Genomic DNA, 23,637 nt, shown 5'->3' on the forward strand with positions numbered 1-23,637 from the left:
AAAACAAAAGTTTTATCTATTCAATACCTCCACAATTTCTGGGCGTAAAGGCTTCACATGTACAACCCATTTCGTCCACAATTTAACAATCAAATCTTTCTGGAGACGGAGGCAAAATGTAATCTTTTCCATCACATATATATCATTAACTAAGTTTATCCACTCCTGTATTGTGACCTCAGGGAGCAACCAATGTCTCGTGAGCAGCATTAAAATATACATTTCAGTGTCTTGTGAAGGTCCTTCCAAAAGGGTTGTCATCAGGTCCCTTTTCATCAGGATAGTGAGTAGATGACACAAATCAAACCAATTAATCTGCTTCAATTTCACTCGTTTCTGAATAAAAAAATGTAAACAGCAGACAGAGTGATAGGATTAGATTTGCTTCGTTCGCAACTTTCCAAGGGACAAAGGAATAAAAGAGTATGTTTTCTAGCCTATTTTTATGTCTTAGTTTATTTAAAAGGGAAAATGCAAATAAAGTTCTTGAAATCGAAGCCACAATGGAAACTTTCCTATTGGCACAGATCTGTAGATGATCTATTAAGTACACTGACATCAGAAGATTAGGAAAGAAATACGGAATATATAATATTCCATAAATGATGTCTTCGAGAAATGATCTGTTCTATTTATAGGCCTATGTTTATGGTTATTTTATTATTTATTTCATATGTATTAACTAACAAACTATACCATGTAAATATTTAATTGAAAATAAATGTAGGCTACTCCGAATTTTAAATACTTTACTACTTCTGGGAGTGTGCTTGTGCGTGGAAAATGGATAAACGAATGAGAAAATAGTCTCAAAATTATTAAATCTGTTAAAAGATGATCAAAAAACCAAACTTCAGATGTACATTGAAGGCAACATCAATGCTGCTTTCACGGTAACTCGGAAGACGAGGCTTCACGTCGTTTTGTTCTCTTCTTCTGAAAAACAGTCAAGAAATTAACCCAGATTGCTTGAAACTTCGCTTATATAATTTGTTATTAAGAACAGATGTGTGTGACAGTTATTAAACTAAAAAGAAAAAATAGGGCTGAACGGATCAGTTACTTGAAGGCATATTTGTGGTAAATTCCGACTTCCATGTAACGTAGCATTAATACATCGTGGCGTTGCCAATGGTGACGCGTCTCTATCCTCTTTATTCCTGCCCATTCTTCCTACTCCCCCTGTGATTGGCTGGCTGGGAGTCACCCTTGCCGCTGATTGGCTGCCGGAGCTGCCTGTCCGTCGGTCGGGTATATTTAGCTGATTGCATTATTGGAATCGGATTTATCTTTGTAGTCCAAGTGAACGGGCTCAGTTTCTCCACGATTGCGCCTTTCCAGCTGATTTTTCTAACTGAGTGTTTGTCCGCCGCTCAGCGAAGCTGAAGCCGAGCGCAGTTTCGTTGTTGCAGAAAGTTCTGGATCATCGGTGAGAAACAAAAACAGACGATTCCTGAAATGTCTTCAGGCGAAGGCAGGGCCAAGGCGATTCTGAAGGGCTTTAAACTGTATCCTTTCCTGCTCTTTGCTGCTTTGTTGGTGTCCCGTGGAGCTGTGGTATGTCCGAGAGCATGAACCGTGTTTATTACTAGTTAGTAAGATGTGATGATTAGCTGCGGCTACATAGCGGCTCCGGCTAATCACCCATCATGACGTCACTGCAGCAAGATGTGCAGCAAAGATAAACATCTACAAATCTGTCAGTCACTCTCAACAACTATAAATCACTCTCACATCTATAGATCTGTCATAAATCACTCCCAACAGCTCTGCTAATGTCTCATGATGTGAGTGTGAGGCTGGGGAGATGAGGGATGCAGAATAAGATGGTTGTAAACAGCATGTTGGTTTTCATGCCCACATTTGTCATGATGTTGTTGTGATGGAGAAAGCTGGAAGTTGACCTTCTTTTCTCTTCTTTTTTTATTTTCCTTGTTTGGGGGGGGGGGGGGGGGGGGGTAAGAACACTTACTTTTATTTATGTTCAGACAGAGTGAAACTCTTGAAATGACTGTTTTTCTGCTTTTTTTTAATCAAATCTAATCTGTTCTTCATCCAAGTTCCAAAAGCAGACAAAAACAACGTGTATAAAACACAGGAACTGTTAGGATCTGCCTTATGTCGTAAAACATTAATAATTTACAGTCCAATTACTTAAATGAGTCTGGAAGTGCAGTGTGTGCCCAGTTTTCACATCCATCCATCTGTCCGTCCGTCCATCCATCCATCCATCCGTCTGTCCGTCCATCCATCTGTCCGTCCGTCCATCCATCCATCCATCCATCCATCCATCCATCCATCCATCCATCCATCCCTCCGTCCATCCATCCATCCGTCTGTCCGTCCGTCCGTCCGTCCGTCCGTCTGTCCGTCCGTCCATCCATCCATCCATCCATCCATCCCTCCATCCATCCATCCATCCATCCATCTGTCCGTCCGTCCATCCCTGCATCCATCTATCATCCATCCATCCGTCCATCAATCCATCCATCCGTCCATCCATCCATCCATCCATCCATCCATCCATCCATCCATCCATCCATCCATCCACCCATCCATCCATCCATCCCTGCATCCATCCATCCATCCATCCATCCCTGCATCCATCCATCCATCCATCCATCCATCCATCCATCCATCCATCCATCCCTGCATCCATCTATCATCCATCCATCCATCCCTCCATCCATCCATCCATCTGTCCGTCCGTCCATCCCTGCATCCATCATCCATCCATCCATCCATCCATCCATCCATCCATCTATCATCCATCCGTCCGTCCGTCCATCCATCCATCCGTCCATCCATCCATCCATCCATCCATCCATCTATCATCCATCCATCCATCCATCCATCCATCCATCCATCCATCCATCCATCTATCATCCATCCATCCGTCCGTCCGTCCGTCCATCCATCCATCCATCCATCCATCCCTCCCTCCATCCCTCCCTCCGTCATGCTGCACTATTATGGGCCATCATAGTCGTACACAGTTGTCCTGAAACACCATCAGGACTGGAGTCTAAAGTCTCCTCCGCTGGTTCTGGTTCTGATAGTTGGGCAGGAGAAGCTGATCTGATTCTGATTCTGAAATCACAAATTTGGAAAAAAAACTCAGAAACCGGCACTTTTCAGGCTTGGACTTTTCCTTTTGAAGCTTTAGTGAGCTTGTCAGCCGGTAGCTCAGGTGTTGAGCAGACGCGTCATGTCGCCCTCGAGCAGCCAGTCCAGGTTCAGATCCTCTGGTCCTGATTGGAAGTGTTGAAAAAGAAATGGAGGTGAGGTGAGAGGTGAGACGGAAAGGCACAACATACAGTAATGAACGTGTTTGATTTCTTCACAAATACTGATTGCTGAGGCTGATATTGTTGCTTTTTTATTGTTGTTATTATTAGACCTTTATTTCACCAGGTAGAAGTTTGAGAACAAAATCTCCTTTACAAACAGGATCTGGATAAGAGGCACCAACAGGAGGGTAGCTCAGAGCTCCTAGCAGCTCCTAGCAGCTCCTAGCCACTCCTAGCAGCTCCTAGCCGCTCCTAGCAGCTCCTAGCCGCTCCTAGCCGCTCCTAGCCGCTCCTAGGGGCTCCTAGCCGCTCCTAGCCGCTCCTAGCCGCTCCTAGCCGCTCCTAGCCGCTCCTAGGGGCTCCTAGCCGCTCCTAGCCACTCCTAGCCGCTCCTAGCCGCTCCTAGCCACTCCTAGCCACTCCTAGCCGCTCCTACACACAGTTGCACTAGTTGCTCTTAGCGGTTCCTGGTTGCTCTTAGCGGTTCCTAGTGACTCTTAGCGGTTCCTGGTTGCTCTTAGCGGTTCCTAGTGGCTCGTACCACACGCCGTCACTGACGCCGTCACTGACGTCAACTCCCAAAAATTGTAACTACGCGTGGAGGCGACGCAGACCAAACGCAGACGAGAGGAATGTGATTGGTTCTCTTGGAAGCAACGCATTTTCCGGTTTCCGGTTTGAAGCAGTCGTGAACTTTCAGCGCTCTTTTCTTCATGTATGTGTGATTTTTATTTTTATTTTTTTTGCACAATAGTTGTCCTTATCTCTTTGATTCACTGTGACTGGAAAAAGTCGGATAAACCTTTCAGGAAAACCTTGCGAAATAGCGGTCACGGGGGTTACTGCACCGCAGAGAAATGGAGTGACGGAGAAGTCTGAAGGTTCACGACGGCGTCACGGTGACGGTGTAGGCACGGCGTCGATTTGACGCAGAACCATAATTCAGGCTTTAGTGGTTCCTAGTGGCTCTTAGCGGTTCCTCCTAGTGGCTCCAGGTGCTCTGAGCATCGGTATACTGAGTAAGTGATGAGAAACGTCTCTTATTTGGTTGCATGTGTGTGATATGCTTGGAGTACTCTTCATGTGATGGGAACCCTCCGGCTCTGACATGGTGTTACTTTGAAAAGTTTGTGGTGGATGTTGAAGAGCTCATGTGCTGTGCATTGCTCAGAGAACCATCAGTTAATCGACCTCCCGAACGTCAATATTTCATCAACACATTAGTTTCACTTTCCGTTTCTTATGATTCCTCAGCAACAAGTTGCTGTTTGACCCCCCAGCCACCTGAAAAGAACTGTACTTCCTTTCACTGAACGCAAGGAGAATGTTGTGTATCTCATAGAGATTCAAAGAGGGCGCATGGTGACGAGACTTTAGAGCTACACGCCTCGGAAAATCCCGATGTGGAGAGCCGTGATCAGGAGTCGTTGAGCTGCATGAAGGGGGACTGGGACACCAGGGGCCTTATGTACTAAGAGTGCGGCGCACAAAAAACGTGCGTACGCCACTTTCAACGCTCACGGTCGGATGTACAAAGAATGACGTGAACGTAGAAAGCTGCGGTCCTTCACTCACACATTAAGGCTGTTGTACGCACTTTTCTGAGGTTCTGTCCGTTGGCGACACTCACTGGTGATGCAGTGAAGTGCAGAATATGAGGGAAACGTAACGTCAACATTAAGTTCACGACCACATGAAGGACACGACAATCCCGACATCATCAGATAAATTACACAAGAGTGGAGCTGCAACAATCTCACAATCAACCACATGATCTGAACAAACAACTAAAGGAGCTCAACGATGGGACCCGCAAATCCTGATGGAGCTTTGGCTCCGTTAGAGGAACCTGCTGATGCAGGATCAGGAGCGAGTCCTCAGGGACCAGACTGATCTACTGGTCCAGGACTAAGACTGGACCATCAGCTGGTTCAGGTACCAAGAGGATCCTCCTGGATCTCTGCCCTGAACTGGACCAGCTGCTCCGGTTCAGACCAACGTGATGCTTCAGCTGGACCTGCTGACAGGTCGGACATCTCTGTCACCATGACGACCGTATGGGACGAATACTCGAGATAAAAGCCAGATCCTAAAACATCCCATAACTGTTTCTGGACAGAAAAACATTAAAATACATTTTGCAGCAAAAACCGGTTCTGTAAAGATGTCTTAAATAAAAAAAAGGTGTCACGGAAAGGTTGGTGTGATTCAGCATGAAATAGTTTTTATTGAATGTTTAGGCAACTTTCAGAGTCTGATATGGAGTCAGCTGCATGTTCTGCAGGATCCAGAAAGTGTTTCTCCCGTGATGGACCGTTGTGCCAAAAAGTGATTGCCTGCCAGAATCTGATTTCTTCTGATTTCTGGCCGCGGGAGCGCGCACAGCAGCCCGCTGAGCGAGAGCGCTAAAACGTCAGAGTTTCAGATTATGAAACTCAAGAATGAGATCAAGTCAGATTTAGGCAGAAACAACTAGACCGGTCTCTCCTCCTGCGGATGCAACACTCCGAGTTACAGCAACTTTGCTCTTTATTTCCCACGTTTGCACCTCCATAATCCCGTCGGCACAAATTGTCCTTATTTCTGCAGCAGAGGAATCAGATCATGATGCTTCATGTTTTAAATATAAATTAATGTTGTTCACATTGTTATACTTATGAGAGTGGTGATCGCGGACATCCATAATGTGTAAGACTAAATAAACGTGTACATTGGTCTTAATCCGTTATATAATATGCGTGACAATAAAGCAGAACGAAGAGCCGTTTTTCATCCACCAAAAATTCTGGTGTCGGTTCTTAAAATACAAACAAGAAAAGCAGAGTGTAATGATGCACTAATGCTGCCCATAAACTTTCAAAAACCCGTACGATCATAATAAAACCACAACTCTTCACGGAACGCAACGCAAAGCAAAGAACACTGTAGGTGTCAAACTGAATCCCAGAAGGGCCGGTGTCCTGCATGTTTTAGATGTTTCACTGCTTTAACACACCTGATTCTAATTAATTATCGTCACCAACTTGTCATCAAAGTCTGGATAGTTCTGTTGATGACACAGTCACTTGTATCATGGTGCAATGAAGCAGAGAAACATCTAAAACCTGCAGGGACACCGGCCCTCGAGGACTGGAGTCCGACACCAGCTGAAATCGGAAGAAATGCCCCAAAATGAATTATTTATTCCAGCTCAGTTAGGATGAGCGGTTTTTAATGGATAATTATCTTCATTATCATATTCAAACATATATTTGAGGGAGGAAACGGGGCGGAGTGTTGTGCTCCCGCATGTGCGCTCAAATCCACGCTGATTGGGATGTACAGAGAAACCTGCGTGGATTTGGGCGTACGCACAGTTTTGTACATATGAATTTTTGCGTTCTTGTTAATTCCACGCACGGATTCACGTTGAAATCCACGCACTCTTAGTACATAAGGCCCCAGGTCTCTCAGAGTATTTCTGCATTCACCTGCTCCCACTTTACCGGGGCTGCTGCTTGGACTGGATCCAGACAAGATGACTCCAAAGACACGAGGCCGCATCCTGCAGGACGTAGACAAATAAAAGGAACTCCTAAAGCTTGAAGAGCTCATGTGTTGAGCCAGAGCCTGGTGGTGAAGCAGGCTGGAAGGAGCAGCTGGATGTGTTCTCCACTGACTCGAGGCTTGGACCCCCGTCAGGGGGACGGGGTTCCCAGGTGGTCTTCCCACCACGCTCTGTTGAGCGGAGCTTGGGGGATCCAGAGCCCACAGAGATGCTGAACGAGCTCCAGAGACGTTCACACCAGACCAGTCTGAGATGAAGCATCTGTGGAAAGAGCAACGATGGGGCTCTATCCAGCTGTTAACTCTGTCAATATTTAAAGTGTAAAGACGCAGGACTTATAGTTGGCTTTTGTCAACTTAAAGGGGCATCTAATACCTATTTTAAACAGACCTTGAATGTCTTAAAAACAAGCTTTTGATTGTTTTTTCTAAATAAATTAGAAATTCAGCCTCTGATCCATATCTTTATCTTCCCATTCACTAACCTCATTATCTATGCAGGATTCTGAGTGGGCGGGGCTATGATAATGAGGCTCTGTGCTGATTGGCAGCCTGAATGACGCGATATACTGCTACGAAAAAATGGTTGAAGCTCCGGGCGGCGGAGTTATTTACACCGTGTCATAACTGCATGTGATGCGATCGAGCGTCAGCGACAAAATCAATTCCATTGCTTTATTTTCTATTGGACTGTCCTAACTGGCTGCAGCGTGACGCGCCGTTTTGAGCTGAACATTATTCGGACGCCCTGCTTCTATTCTCTTCCTGTCACTTGCGTTGAAAGCCGGTTGAAAGCGCTGTAGGAAACAGTCATGATGAGGAACGGCTGATCCAGTTAGTTGAAATGAGAAGTTATCTCTATGATTCCTCCTCATTTCACTACAAAAACCTCAATAAAGTGGCAGCTGCTGGAGGGAGATGGACAGAGAGACGATGTCACGCAGTGCTACGATAGTCGGACGCTCATGCAGTTACACGGTTTTATAGTTGTGGCCGTGGTTTGTATTTTGGTTACGTAACGAAAATGTGCAGAATCTTATTGGCTCGTAGATCCACATCACACTGGACGGATCATCCGGGCGGCTGTACAGACACTGGTTTGGTTACTTTCCTCCTTCTCTGAGTTGGCAGGCTGAGGGGAGACCACTTTATATATGTTAAAGACAGAGAAAACCTGTTTTTCATAATAGGTCCCCTTTAAGCACATTTAAGTGGTTAAGTGGACAAACATTTGTCTCTTGGGAGTCAGGTGAATATTAGATCACATTTTATGGTAAATTAATGCAGAAAACCAGTTTGTTCCATAAGTTTCCTCAAACCTGTGACATTCGGGCTCCGGTGTTGTGTTTGGTGGGTCATTAACCCAGTAACCCGGTAAATAATGGTGATAACGCTGCTGCTGAGCCGGTTTTATTTCTGGAAAATCTGCTCAGATATTTGTTTTGGTCACACATGTCTGCTCCTCTTTTATTTCTGGGGGAGATTAGAGGCATCAGTCTTCATTTAAACATTACTTTACTAACTTTACAAAGCAATATGTGATAAATTATTGCACACTTCAGAAATGTGAAAGCACAAAGATAGTCTGAGATGAGTGGGCTGCGAGGATCCACCCCGGCGCTGGCGGTGCTGAGGCCCGACCCAGGTGACCCAGGCTGAGGCCCGACCCAGGTGACCCAGGCTCAGGCCCGACCCAGGCGTTGTAGATGGTTCTGTTCAGGAGTCCCAACTGTAATCCATGGAAATGTGTGAAGAGGTTTTTTGTTCTTGTTTTATTTTGGATCCCCATTAGCGGATGAAAACGCCAGCTAGTCTTCCTGAGGTCCATGAAGATTAAAAGTACATTCACATAAAAGTACATTTACATATATACGTCATATAATACTTTACACTTTAAATATATGAATACATAAATAAATACAATTACATCCCTCCATTAACCCACCCACATCATTACATTAGCAACGTCACTATAGTGGTAATTATCTCAATTTCTAACTACATTGAGCTGTATATTTCATACACTATACCGTACATCACAAAATGTATATTAAACATTAGCTGTGTCCAAAATGCCATACTAAACAGTATATACTCAAAAAGTATACTTAAGTTCGGCCCACTTTTGAGTAAATATCTGTAGTGTGCATTAATTGGGACGTTTTTTTTTGTTTTTGTTTTTGGCCGAAACAAGATGACATTATATAATATTATTATATATGAATATTATAATATTAATATTATATAATAATATTATTATACTTAATATTATACTTATGACATATACGTATCACTTAGCAACCAAACACCGCTGCATTGCATTGTGGGAAGTTTCTGCTCAGCTAGTGTCCATCAATCCACACTAATACATTTCTCCAGAATGAGTATGGATAGAACATACTATTGAGTACGTACTAATGTTTCAGATGCACTAGAAAATCTCACATACTGTTTTTGCTACTCATTAGGGTGGAAGGATGGGATTTCGGACGCAGCTATTGTGTATGTCCGTACCCAAAAGGAACCTGGTTAGTTGCTTTTTAACTGTCTCTTCGTTGCTTCAGTAACGGCATAAACCTGTTCCACTGTGAGATGAACCTGGACATAGACCTGTTCTTCTCATTGCATCTGATCTTGGTAAAGGACTGGAAACATGAGCCCTGCTAACGTGTCTTGTCCTGTGCTCATGTCTGTCTTGGGAAAAGGTTATTTTATGGTTTAGACACAGTTATATTCCTGAATAATGTGAGTAAGTGACGTGTTAGTGTGGTGGCAGCGGCGAGGAAGCGGGAGCTCATTAAAGCTGGCGTGTGTGTTCAGACAGATTTGTGTTAACCCCCGGGGGGGGCTGGCGCTCCAACCTGACCCGGCCCGGGGGGATCTCTGCCACGCTGCTTACACTTAATAGACCCTGTAAGACTTCTCTCTGCTGCAGGTCGGTACAGTTGCTTCTCTCGTAATAACAGCCGTGAGAGCCGGCCTCTCTTCTCGTTTGGAGAGAACGTACGGACCAAAAACTGCTGATGGAAATGTTTTAGTGGGGCCTGCAGCCGTGCACGGGTTGAAGGATAATGAATTTAATGGAGGAGATTAGATTTAGTGACACTTGAGGGGATTAAAGAGACCTTTCAACTCAGCACACTTTACTAGAAGGAGGAGGTGGGGGATGGTGGCGGTATTAAGCTGCTGTAGTGCATTTCTTTCCAAAGTTATACTAATCATATATCCAGCTTATCAATACCTGTCAGAGAGAGACCCACTGGGTTTGTCTAGATACACATCCCAGCATTATTGACCTGCGTAGCAACCAGGGAGGAATCTGATTGGTTGTTAGAGCGACGAGAACACGCCCTGTTGTTTACGGTCAACGTCTGGCATCGCCTCCTCCAGCTTCTTATAGGAACCTGTAGCTTCATACCCATTCTTCTTTATAGTGTTAACCCTTGTGATGGCTGTGGGTCAAGGGAGGGGGAGGGAGAAAAGAAGGAAGGAAGGAAGGAAGAAAGAAGAAAAGAAGGAAGGAAGGAAGGAAGAAAAGATGGAACGAAGTAAAGAAGGAAGAAAGGAGGAAATAAAGAAGGAAGTAGGAAAGGGAGTAAGGAAGGGAGAAAAGATGGAAGGGAGGGTGAAGGGAGAAAAGAAGGAAGGAAGGAAGGAAGTAGGAAAGGGAATAAGGAAGGGAGAAAAGATGGAAGGGAGGAAAGAAGGAAGTAAGGAAGACAGGAGAAAAGAAGGAAGGAAGTAGGAAAGGGAGTAAGGAAGGGAGAAAAGATGGAAGGAAGGAAAGAAGGAAATAAGGAAGACAGGAGAAAAGAAGGAAGGAAGTAGGAAAGGGCTTAAGGAAAGGAGAAAAGATGGAAGGGAGGGTGAAGGGAGAAAAGAAGGAAGGAAGGAAGAAAGGAGAAAAGAAGCAAGGAAGGAAGGAAGTAGGAAAGGTAATAAGGAAGGGAGAAAAGATGGAAGGGAGGAAAGAAGGAAGGAAGTAGGAAAGGGAGTAAGGAAGGGAGAAAAGATGGAAGGAAGGAAAGAAGGAAGGAAGTAGGAAAGGGAGTAAGGAAGGGAGAAAAGATGGAAGGAAGGAAAGAAGGAAGGAAGTAGGAAAGGGAGTAAGGAAGGGAGAAAAGATGGAAGGGAGGGTGAAAGGAGAAAAGTAGGAAGGAAGTAGGAAAGGGAGTAAGGAAGGGAGAAAAGATGGAAGGAAGGAAAGAAGGAAGGAAGTAGGAAAGGGAGTAAGGAAGGGAGAAAAGATGGAAGGGAGGGTGAAAGGAGAAAAGTAGGAAGGAAGTAGGAAAGGGAGTAAGGAAGGGAGAAAAGATGGAAGGAAGGAAAGAAGGGAGAAAAGATTGAAGGAAGGGAGAAAGGAAGGAAAGAAGGGAGAAAAGGAAAGAAGGGAGGGATGAAGGAATGGAGAAAAGGAAAGAAAGAAGGGAGGGAAGAAGGAAGGAATGGAGAAAATAAGGAAAGAATGAAGGAAAAGCAAAGGAACGAATGACGGAAGGGAGGTGGGAAGAAAAAGGAGTAAAGGAGGGTAAAAAAGGAGGAAAAGAGGAAGGGAAGAAGGAAGGAGAGAGCAGGAGGAAAGAAGGAGAGAAGAATTGGGTCATTTTGACCCAAAGACAGTACAAGGGTTAAATTAGTGTTGTGTATCTGACATTTCAATGTTTCAATTCAATTGTATTTCTATAGTGTCTATTACAACAGAAGTTTACATACATATTACATAAATATAACATAAACAATGGCAGGTAAAAACTCCCCTAGTGGGAGAAAAACCTTAATCCAAACAGTGGCAAGAAAACCTCCCTTTAGGAGGAAGAAACGTGGAAAAGCTATATAAACAGATGTAGACAGCAGACACTGAGACATCCATAACACAGGGGGAAACAAGCACATTTCCTTGACTTATTTTACATGAACAGGTCAGTAAATGATTGTTTGCACAGGACACAGTGGGCCTGTAAAAGACTGTTTACATCTGTCACTTCATTTGAACTGTTTCCATTGGGCCGGTTGTTCCTTAACGTCTGGGGCAGAAACTGGATGAACCTCCGGGATGCTGAGACGGGTAAAGTTCTGTGGCAGGGGACGGAGGACCTCTCTGTACCCGGAGTAGAGCATGAAGGTACGTCCACGCCGCTTCAAATCAGACACTAGGCAGTTCCAGAGCTTTAGAAGCACAAAAAACAACCTTTTATTGGACTTGAGGGCATTTACTTTGCTTTCTGAAATGGCTATCGCATTAAAACCTGTCCCGCCTCTGGAACTCACTGCCACATTCAACTGTCAGACTCTGTCATCACCTTCACATCCCGCCTTAAAACTCACCTCTTCAGACATGCAGACTCACAATGATCTTGAGACTGGAATGACCTCACTATTGCACTTTACTGTTGTTTTATGTATTGTACTTTGCTATGTTTTTGATTGATTGCCATGCGGCCGGCCGGAGTCGGCAGCAGGGATGCTGAATGTTCTTCACCAGTGGAATGGGGATCGCACTGGCGCCATTAAATAAGACAGAGTTTTAGTCAAAGCTGACCAGACAAGTGGAAAAACACATTTCACTATACTTGTTGGAGGAGTTTAGCAACCCTTTCCTTTATCTGGGATGAAAGTTTTCTCGTACAGGTCGCGGCTCCTTGTGTCCCACTCGGCCCTGATGTGGTGAGTTCAGGCTGCTCCCTGCCATGTTCCCCATCAGCTCCACCCAGCACAGCTGTGTGGTCCCAGCTGCAGCTGCTCATCAGCTCCATAGACATATATACGTAGACGCCTCATAGACTGACGCTGCCTATTGGAGCTGACGTTCAGCTCCATCTTGGATGGGTCTCCAATGCGGCCCCAGTGCATTTATTTCTACTGAGGAAGGTTTTATCCCCGACTACAATCATCCATAACTCCCCGAATTTTGACCCGATTTTCACACGGTTTGGTTTGTTACAAACGGCAGAGATTTAGTTATGATACAGCACGCTGTCACACATTAAAAATACGTACTTTTATGCTGAAAGACTTTGTATTATGCTCTTTAACAAAGACATATGGTAGTTTCATGTTTACAAGGAGGAGAGAGAGTGTAATGTCAAACAGTAAATGAACCGGCTGTGCTACTGTCACAGCTTTATGTGATATTTACATGTGCTTTTAGCTGCATTGTTTAGTCTGCATGCCAGTGCTGCTCTGTGTCACCTGCAGTCATGAGCTGTCTTTAGGCCATTATGTGAAAGTTTTTATACATATCATTTCATTCTGTAACACATATACATACAAACTCCCATATATACTGTACCAGCTCAGTACATTTTTTAAAGGCCTGGAAAAGTAAGCGTTATAAATCCAGGTCATTCCAGGGTCTTCTACTACCCTGTTAGGCTAGAACTGGGGCTGGGGAGCTAAAACCCTTGAAAAAGAACTGTTTTGCAGCTTCTTGCGTGTGCTGGCTGTAACTGTAACTCTGTAACTGTAACGCTGTAACTCCAGTGTAGTTAATTTAGCCTGGAGTGAGGAGACCCATCCAATATGGTGGCCACGCTGGATTACGTTCCAGCGTGTCATGAGGCGTCTACGTATATGTCTATGTCCTGTTTGGCAGCACAGTGGCTTAGTGGTTAGCACTGTTGCCTCACAGCAGGAAGGTTCCCAGGCCCAGCAGGATCTTTCTGTGTGGAGTTTGCATGTTCTCCCCGTGCTTGCGTGGGTTTCTTCCGGGTACTCCGGTTTCCTCCCACAGTCCAAAAACATGCATGCTAGGTTAATTGATGATTCTAAATTGCCCGTAGGTGTGAGTGTGTCTGGTTGTTTGTGGGGACTGTGGGTGGAAACTAGCATTTCTGCTAAAACCCGGTGTATTTACACTGCTTAATGTAGTGTGCATTAATATGCATTGTCCCGTCTAAATAAACATTGAAAGCTATGATCAGCTCCCCCCACCACAGCTGTGTAGTCCCAGCTGCAGCTGCTCCTCCCCATCACGAGCATGGCAGCTCAGGGTCAGGTGATCTTTGCAGCATGCACTACTGTGCAGCACTTGTTATTGGCTTGACGGCTTGGTCTGGACTCTGGATTACCCCGATCACGTCTTCTTGTCTCCGCCCGGACCTTGTGGCCTGCCCGGTTCTGCTCCTGCCTGGACGACGGGCCCCTCCCAGGACTGTACCTGCTTCTGGAGGAACAGCCTCCCAGTTCATGACTCAGTCAGAGACTTTCTGAACTCTAGCAGACGCTGTGTTGCCCTTGGCTCCTAAAGTCCAGCCCTGGCTCCCTGCTCGGGTCTCAGCTCCCTTATTCTGTTATGGTTCCTATGTTTAGTAATATATTTTTTTTTTATTTAAAGTGATGTTTCACAAACTCTTTACCTGTTGAATAAGACACGTTTTCTGTCATGTTTTGTCAACCAGTACTGATTCTTACGGAAGAGTATCAGGGCCAGGCAGGAGAAAAATAATATTTTAGAGGAGGAAGATTTCTTTTTCATTATGCACTTTGAGAAAAAAGTTGAAATGTCGAGAAAAAAGTCGAAATGTCGAGAAAAAAGTCAAAATTTCGTGAATAAAGTTGAAATGTTAAGAAAAAAGGCGAAATTTTGACTTTATTCACGAAATTTCGACATTTTCTTGAAATTGTATTTCAACATTAATCTCGACATTTCAACTTTTTTCTCAAAGTGCACAATAAAAAAAAATCTTCCCCTCTCAAATATTTTTTCTCTTGCATGGCCCTAATACTCTTCCGTAGATTCCATAAGTTTGTAGAGGATAACATTTCTTTAACCTGAAATCTGTAATTACAGAGCGACAGCAACAACGCTGCAGGCCCTTTAGGCCCGTACGTAGACCCCTGTAGGCTTCACAGACGGGGATTTACTTATCCCGCAATATGACAATTTATAGAAAAAGGACATTTAGAATACGATTGAATTAAGTTCAGAATATACACATGTATTTACATGTAGAAGTGTGATTATCTGTGGCATCGGGTGGAGTGATTGGAAAGTGTTGTGGAGACTGCTGGAAAGGACTCGTGCCACGTGCAGCAGCATAAAGTGTCCCTGGTTGTTTCTCTCTGTTTCTGCAGCTCGTGTCCCAAAGAAGATCCTGAAGTGTAAAGCTGTGTCCAGAGAGCTGAACTTCTCGTCCTCCGAGAAACTGGAGAAGTTCAGGCTGGAGCAGAAAGTTTTCTTCAAAGGACAGTGTCTAGAAGGTAACGAGAAGAGAAAGCCAAATAAATACGTAGTGTATATATATATATATATATGGCTGGCGCTCAGAGTCTCTGTTTTATCTGGTAAAGTGAATGATTAGAGGTCTTGGGGCCGAAAAGATCTCAACCTATTCTCAAACTTAATATATGTGTATATATATGTGTGTGTGTATATATACTGTACATACACATCCGTGCCCCGGGCTCCCTCCCCCTGTCTCCGTGCCCCGGGGCGTCCCTGAGGACTCTCCTCTCCGGCTGAGCTGCAGCTCTCTGAGGACCAGCATCACAACATGTTTACCTCGCTGGTTCCACCCGGGTCCAGGTCCGGAGCAGACTGCTGCACCAGCCCAGGGACCCCCCTCACGTCTGTCCTCCTGTCTCTCTGTCCGTCTGCAGAGTGGTTCTTCGAGTTCGGCTTCGTCATCCCCAACTCCACCAACACGTGGCAGTCCCTGATAGAAGCAGCTCCGGAGTCCCAGATGATGCCGGCCAACGTTCTGACGTGAGTCCCCTCACAGGTGCTGTCTGTTCCCCCGGGGCAGGCCCTCGCCCTTCACCGGCTCCTGCATTCATGTGCTGAGTCGTGACCCAACCATCAAACACCACGAGCTTGAGCTGTTAACACACACACATATGGAGCTTTTCCACTAGCACCTACTCAGCCAAACTCTCCTCAGTTTGGTTCTTTTCCACCAGGGGTCTAACGTGCAGAGTAGATACTTTTCTGTAACTATTCTACTGAGGTTCTAAGCTGCTGAGTCGGCTGTATCTGACATCATCACACTACAGGACACCGATTGGTCGGGGGGTTGGAGTCAGACGTCTGAGTCAGGAGGAGGAAATCAGAGAAAGAGACTCTGACGGATTCTTGTTCATTTTATTCAACCAGCAACGGCAGCAAAAGTCTGTTTCTGATCCAAGTCTGAGGGTCAGATGTTCATAAACCTGGTGCTGAGGAGAGAATTAAAAAGATCTAGACGGTGATAAGGAACGACCAGATCTACCAGGAGCTCTGTCTCTTCATAGCTGCTCACGGCTCCAGCTGACTTTTCAGCAGCACAGAGACAAACTAACAAAAAAAAGCATCGCTGCTTGAAGCTTCTCTCATTCAGGTGTGTTATACATCAAAATGTACGTCTCCATCCTGTGACGATGGGCATTACTTTTCTCTTTCAAAAGCGTTACCGTGGCGACGCTAGACGCCAAAAAGCGCGCCGCCCCTTCATCTGATTGGTCCATATTTGATCGTTCCTACTTTCTGCCATAACTTTTGAATGGTTTCACATAGAGAGTCGTGGGTGGTGACATCTTACTCGGTTTTGAGTCCTTGACCATAATTGGTGCAAATTAGCCCCGCCCCTTCTTCTGATTGGTCGATATGTGATAGCTCCTATTTTCTGCCATAACTTTTGAATAGTTTTTTTTTTTTTTAAGATTTTTTTGGGCTCTAGTGGCCCTTTATTGAAGATGCAGACTAGAAAGGGGTAGAGAGACAGAATGGGGGCGACATGCAGCAAAGGTGTGCAGGCCGGGATTTGAACCTGCGACCGCTGCAGGAGGACTGTAGCCTCAGTATATGAGCCGCTGCTTAACCCACTGCGCCACCGAGCGGCCCAACTTTTGAATAGTTTGACATAAAGACTCGTGGGTGGTGTCATCTGACTTAGTTTTGAGTTCTTGACCTTTACTGGTGAAAATTGCACGTGCGAAGGCCCGTTCATCGCTGCTTGCAGCTTTAATTATTATTATTATTATTACATTTATTATTATTTCTATTGCTGCTGTTTGCCCTCACTGAGGATCAGGGTCGTGTCTCACGTCCACAGAACCAAACTGTCTCCGTTTCTAGGCGCTTTGTCAAATTGTGGACTGGTGGATGTTTAAGGGGCGTGTTCAATGGTGTTATCATCTTAAACAGACTCCCTTATCAGGACCAGTATAAAGATTGAATCACATCTTAACGCGCATTCATGCAAAAAACCAATTCATTCCATTTAACCAGGAGCATCTGACAACCCAATGCACATGCAGACTGGAGCCTGCATGTTCATGATTTACTGAAGTGGGGAGCAACCGTGTGCTTCCAGCCAGGAGACTCTCATCCCGCTCTGCTCCGTTACTACGGGGTCTTGTTTAGAGTTTTGACCATCAGTTTTGTGAAAAGCTGAGCTTTGCTGCCAGCGGTGGTTAACAGGAACAGCAGCTCCACCTTGCTGCGTCAGGACGGCCTGAGCCAAGTCCTGATGTCACAGGACCCGGAGGACATGTGTGTTTGTTACGCCTACCCTTTTATAATCCATTTCTGTCAGCTCCATACCAATACAGAGCAGTAAATCAATTAAAAGAAAAACATTTCAAATACTTTTTGTATATTGAAACATTCAGTATACTGTATAAACCTATTATCTATTTAAGTTTTGACACTTACATAAACACTCATACAATACCATCATACTTGAGGAGCATCTTGTTCTTCTTTTTATACATATTTTTTAAATATTTGGTATGTACTGCACTCTTTAATTTCCATTTCCAAAACATTCCACAGATTAACCCCATAAACTGAAACTCTTTATACATTTTAACCAACACTTTCCCATGACCAAGTTTCCATGAGTATACACGACCTCTCAAACAGCAACGTATGAATGAAATATAGGAATAAAACTATGTAAAAAGTCACTACAGTGGAGATCTAATGACAAATATGGTTTTATACAAAATAAACATTTGTTTAAACTAACACTGATATACCAGCAAAATGTTGTAGTATATGTTGTATAGTAATCTAATATAACTGGCACGTCACGCATGAAAGCGCGTGAGACTTTTCGATACGAAATATTTATTGATCAATTTTAAATCTACCTTATAGGCTATTATTACTAAATGTTATCATTAAATGAGAAAAATAAATTCCATGACTTTTCCAAAACTTTTGGGGTGAACTTATTTTTCCAAAACTTTTCCAGGCCTTGAAAATGACATTTTCAAATTCCATGACTTTTCCAGGTTTTTTCAAAACGTACGAACCCTGATCTATGTTTGAAATCCGTTCTGTTCTTTGTTTTTGGAACATACAGCTTCCTCTCACTTCATATACACATTGTCTTTGCTGAAACAGCAACTTCTGGACACGTGTTCTTGGCTCAGTCCGGTTTATCTTCTATTGGCACTTTTCCACTAGTACTTATTCAGCCCGACTCCACTTGCCCTCGTTTCTTTTCAACACCCAGATCAGAAGTAGGAGGTTGGAGAAGCTGCTGTGACGTATTTGATTGTGTGATCTAAACTAAGAAGACAACAACACTAAAGATGTAGAACCTGGAGGAGATGATAGATGTGCTGCTGGGTCTGTGGCTTGTGTTTGATACAAAGTTAAAAAATGAGAGTGAGAGAAACTTCAAATGGTGACACTTTTTAATTTTTGTTAGTTTGTCTTTGCGCTGCTGAAAAGTCAGCTGGAGCCGTGAGCAGCTATGAAGAGACAGAGCTCCTGGTAGATCTGGTCGTTCCTTATCTCCGTCTAGATCCCTTTTTAATTCTCTCCTCAGCACCAGGTTTATGAACATCTGACCCTCAGAGTTGGATCATGAAACAGACTTCTGCTGCCGTTGCTGGTTGAATAAAATGAACAAGAACCGTCAGAGTCTCTTTCTCTGATTTCCTCCTCCTGACTCAGACGTCTGACTCCAACCCCCCGACCAATCAGTGGCCCGTAGTGTGATGATGTCAGATACAGCCCACTCAGCCGCTTAGAACCTCGGCAGAATAGATACAGAAAAGTATCTACTCGGTTAGACCCCTAGTGGAAAAGAACCAAACCGAGGCGAGTGGAGTCGGGCTGGAAGTGGAAAAGTGCCATATCGAGGGCCGAAGAACATCACCTCCTATCTGAAAATGTCACTTTTTAACACCAAAAACTGTGTTGTTTTGTTGTAGAATGCTATTTTTTTTTTTAAGGATACCTCTATACATATGGGTGGGAATAACGTACGGACAGGCTTAATTGGTGCAGCCCACCTTGTGATGTCATCTAAAGTGAAAAACACCAGTCAGACAATTATGCAGATAGGAGGTTATGTTGTTCGGCCCTCGATATGTAACGCCACCCTGACCCCCGGTGGTCCTTCAGAGCGCTGGATGGAGACGGGTTGGCAGCAGGGATCAGCACCTTGACCAACCCTCTGTGACGCTGTGCTTTCAGTTTGTGTTGTGGTTTATCCCATAGACATATAAACGTATCCTCCCATGGAGCTGCTGCGATACGTCAACGTCGCCGCCATATTATATTGGATGTTCAAGACTGCGCTGTAAACTAATACAAGTAAATGGACTTATTTTCATAAAGCGCCTTTCTACAAAGAAATGTACGTTTTACATCTCATTTATTCATTCACACACGCACTAATATACTTGGGAAACAGTTAGGCACCAAATATAATATATTTAATTTTCTCAGATGGCAAAAATAAGAACTTTATTGATCCCACATAGGAGTAATTCATGTTATATCAGCTATAGAGAACAAGGTAGTGCCGAAAAACAATATATATCCCCCCTCACAAAAATAAGAAAAATAGAGAAACATATTTTCTCATCAACAAATAATATTTAAAAATTTTCAAGTAACAAAATAACATATTTGAACCATTTTTCAGACAATAAATTAATATTTGAACCATTTTTCAGACAACAAGTAACAATTATTTTTGTGAGGGGGATATACAGTATATTGTTTTTCGGCACTGCCTTGTTCTCTATAGCTGATATAACATGAATTACTCCTATGTGGGATCAATAAAGTTCTTATTTTTGCCATCTGAGAAAATTAAATATATTATATTTGGTGCCTAACTGTTTCCCAAGTATATTAGTGTGTGTGTGAATGAATAAATGAGACGTAAAACGTAAATTTATTTGTAGAAAGGTGCTTAATGAAAATAAGTCCATTTACTTGTATTAGTTTACAGCGCAGTCTTGAACATCCAATATGGCGGCGACGTTGACGTATCACAGCAGCTCCATGAGGCGTCTACGTAGATATGTCTATGGTTCATCCTCATAAGCTGAAGTTGCCTCCTCTTGTGCGTTTGAGGATGCCGTCACGCCGGGTCATGTGATCAGAGCTTGTAACAGACTGAAACTAGCTCTGTGCCTGCAGAAGTCGTCAAGGAGACTCCAGTTGACGTTTGTGTGTCTCTGTGTTTCAGCGGTAACGTGATCATTGAAACTAAGTTCTACGACGAAGAGCTCCACGTAAGTACTTCCAGAGTACGGCTTTTCTACGTCTGACCTCGGACCCCTGACCTCCGACTCCACCTTCCAAAAGATGCTGACATCCTGCCAAGGTCTCCAAACTACCAGTTAGCTAATGTTTGCAGCAGTCCACAGCTTGTACCTGGGGTGGGATCAGCACGTCTGCTGCCACAGTGAGTCACCTGAGCTTTGTGTTGCGGTTGTTCCCTTGTTTTGTGTCGACCTGGAAACTTCTTCTGAACTTTGGGAGACGAGGATGAGGAGGAGAGAATTGAGACTGTCCCCTGTAACCACACGACCACCGGACCCACTGAAGCAGCACGATCTGTGCTTTTTCTTTTTCTTTTTCTTTTTTTAATTCTTCCCATCGTTGAATTCGACCTACGGTCACTCAGGAACAAAAACGCCCGACTTGTAGGCTCATATTGGATTTTCTTTGTCTGAGACCTGGTTTCTGCACATGTCACATGTTTAATAAAGTGTTGGTAGTGTTGAGGTCAGAAAAGGTCGGCGTCGGAGCTGCAAACTGTGCAGTTCCCCCTTCAGATGTTTGAATCGGCAGGTGAGTCCAGATGTGGAAAAGGTTCAGAAGGCAGAACGACTTTCCAAATACGTCCAGACGTTCCAGGTTGTGCAGCGGCGACGGAGTACCAGGGCCATCTGGAGGGAGAAACACAGCTGAGAGGACCGGAACGCAGTCATTTTATGAGAATAAATTCCCACATATAAGAACATATGTAACACAAATCAAACACTTTCAGAGCCAAACATCTGAACAAGTGCTTTATATTAAATTCATATGAAAAATGTGACGTTAATGCAACAAAAGATGAAAACTGTCTTCATCTGCCAATCCCTCACGGTCTACGCTGTTCTGAGAAAGTTGACTTTATTCCTGGAATATATAGAATGTTTCAAAGTTTTCTCCATAAAAGTATATTGCTCAAAATATTTCAACTCTTGGGAAATAGTAGCTTTATTCTTGTAAAATGTAGGATCTTTTTTTTGTAAAACTAGCTTTTTCTTATCAAATTATCTTTATTCTTGTAATTAAGGCTTTGGTTGAATAATTATTTGTCATGAAATTACAACTTTCTTCTGATATGACAGAAACATATTCCTCATAACATTATGAATTATTTTCCTGTAAAATTACAAACTTTTTCTCACATTCCACGTAATAAGATTGTGTTTTCTTGTAAAAAAAATACAACCTCATTCTCAAAATGTTGGAGCTTCTTTCATAAAATCACAGCTTTTTCTGGTTAAATTCCAACCTTTTCTAATATTCTGGACCTCTTCACAAACTAGTTTCTAAAAAAAAAAAGATCTACTGCACATTTCATATTATAACTTCTATTTTTTCTCGTAAAATGACTACTTTGTTTCCATGGATACTATTCTGACATCGTAGTGTTTTGCTCCCGTCACGCTGGCCCTGGAACTCTGTCCCACTTTGCTGTCGGATGTTTCCAGAAATACATCATCCATCTGTCCTGCTGGGGGCGGAGCCTCTCCCAGCCAATCCCAGCCCTCCTCAGGTGAGAGGCGGGGCTTACCTGGTGAGGTCACAGATCATGTCGTCCTGGAGAAATATCACTGTCATGTTCCAAAAGGGCCTTTTTTTACTCCGCTGAGCAGCAGAATCAACCGGTGCAACGCTTCCTAGTTTCCCCACCGCTGTTATTGTTTTTGTAAAATAAGAATATTCAGGCAGTCGCGAGAGAAACATAGGTTAACCAGATGTGTGCAGACGAGCATCACCCTTGAATTTGTACCTGTGAGTTGAGGAAGACGGATCTGGACGCACTGTTGACGGTGGTCTCTGTGAGGCCGATACTGGAACCACTGGAGCATCTTGTTTCCCAGCAGCCTCGGGAACGCCGCGCACCGCAGACACTTCTCTGCACACTTCCTGTACTGAACTGTAGAGTAACAAAACACGCAGAAGCATAATCACATTAGATCACCAGCAAATAAAACCAGTTGTAATCTCACTTATTTATGCTCCTTTACGTGTTCATCAGTACGGAAGAGTATTAGGGCCAGGCAGGAGAAAAATACAAATAATATTTTAGAGGAAGAATTTTTTTTTTTCATTATGCACTTTGGGAAAAAAGTCATAATGTTAGTAAATTAGTTAGTTAGTTAGTTACGGCTGCTGCTGCAGAGCTGTCAGTCGCTCTCCTAACTGGATTAGATGGACCAGAGGAGACATTTACACTTTATTCACCAAATTGTATTTCAACTTTATTCTCGAAATTTTGACTTTATTCACCAAATTTTGACTTTATTCTTGAAATTGTATTTCAACACTGCAAAAACTCAAAATCTTACCACGAATATTTGTTTTTTTCTAGTTAAAATGTCTCATTTTTAGTCAAAAAAATCGCATTACACTTAAAACGAGTCATTACCAGAAAAATAACTTGTTATTTGACAATTTTCACCTGTTTCAGGTACATTTTCAGTTGAAATTAGTAGAAAAATCTGCCAGTGGGACTAGATTTATCTTCTCATTACAAGCAAAAAAATCTAGTTATTTTAAGTGAAAATCTACTTGAAACAGGTGAAAATTGTTTTCCAGTGATTGTTTTAAGTGTAATGAGATTTTTTTTTACCAAAAATGAGACATTTTAACTACAAATAAGACAAATATTCTTATTAAGATTCTGAGTTTTTGCAGTGAACATTAATCTCGAAATTTCAACATTTTTCTTGAAATTGTATTTCAACATTAATCTCGACATTTCGACTTTTTTCTCAACATTTTGACTTTTTTCTCGAAGTGTACAATAAAAACAAATCTTCCCCTCTCAAATATGTTTCCCCTGCATGGCCCTAATGCTCTTCCGTACATCAGAGATGGGTTTTCCTGGAAACTCTCACCTTTGGAGTGTCGGTGTGCAGGTAGAACCGTGCGTTGTTTTGCACCTGGTTCTGGTTCATCTCAGTGGACGGCTGTTTGAGCTCCGTACTGCAGCTTTGCTCTGAACATCCTCGCTAGATTTTGACTTCTCATCCACTTCACTCTGTTCATGTCATTTGTTTTTCTTAGCCGCTAACTGAACTGTGTAAAATAGAGATGTGTTTTAATATGACAGGAGTTGTGAATTAAAGTCATACAATGTTGTAATAACATGCTGTGTGTGCTCTTTATTTGGTTCCTTCCAAAGGAGGGGAATTACTTGCAGGCACACAGGAACAAATGAAATCTTTACATCCATATAAGATGCATGAAAAGTTCCTAATGTTGGCCTTTAACCCTGAAGTGAACAGAGGAACCTGGTGAGTGTGATGCTGCAGATTTGATGAGCGATGCTGCAGGATTTTCTCAAGT

General features: G+C 43.4%; 1 protein-coding gene across 1 annotated transcript; it reads left to right on the forward strand.

Annotated features, from left to right (window-relative positions):
- The first annotated feature begins 1,252 nt into the window (after positions 1-1,252).
- On the forward strand, positions 1,253-23,436 carry pde6d (phosphodiesterase 6D, cGMP-specific, rod, delta). Its single transcript, XM_061737419.1, has 5 exons — positions 1,253-1,508; positions 11,870-11,958; positions 14,910-15,035; positions 15,435-15,540; positions 20,252-23,436. The coding sequence occupies exons 1-5, from the start codon at positions 1,459-1,461 to the stop codon at positions 20,331-20,333; spliced, it is 453 nt and encodes a 150-aa protein (XP_061593403.1). The 5' UTR covers positions 1,253-1,458; the 3' UTR covers positions 20,334-23,436.
- The last annotated feature ends 201 nt before the right edge of the window (positions 23,437-23,637 follow it).

The sequence above is a fragment of the Cololabis saira genome, chromosome 13, assembly GCF_033807715.1.
Source record: "Cololabis saira isolate AMF1-May2022 chromosome 13, fColSai1.1, whole genome shotgun sequence".
Taxonomy (NCBI): Eukaryota; Metazoa; Chordata; class Actinopteri; order Beloniformes; family Belonidae; genus Cololabis; species Cololabis saira.

Bases quoted from the DNA above. Each gene is read 5' to 3' on its own strand.
- pde6d (XM_061737419.1), top strand. From the start codon at position 1,459: ATGTCTTCAGGCGAAGGCAGGGCCAAGGCGATTCTGAAGGGCTTTAAA. The intron at 11,959-14,909 runs GTACGTCCACGC...CTGTTTCTGCAG, and splicing joins ACCCGGAGTAGAGCATGAAG to CTCGTGTCCCAAAGAAGATC. The intron at 15,541-20,251 runs GTGAGTCCCCTC...TCTGTGTTTCAG, and splicing joins ATGCCGGCCAACGTTCTGAC to CGGTAACGTGATCATTGAAA.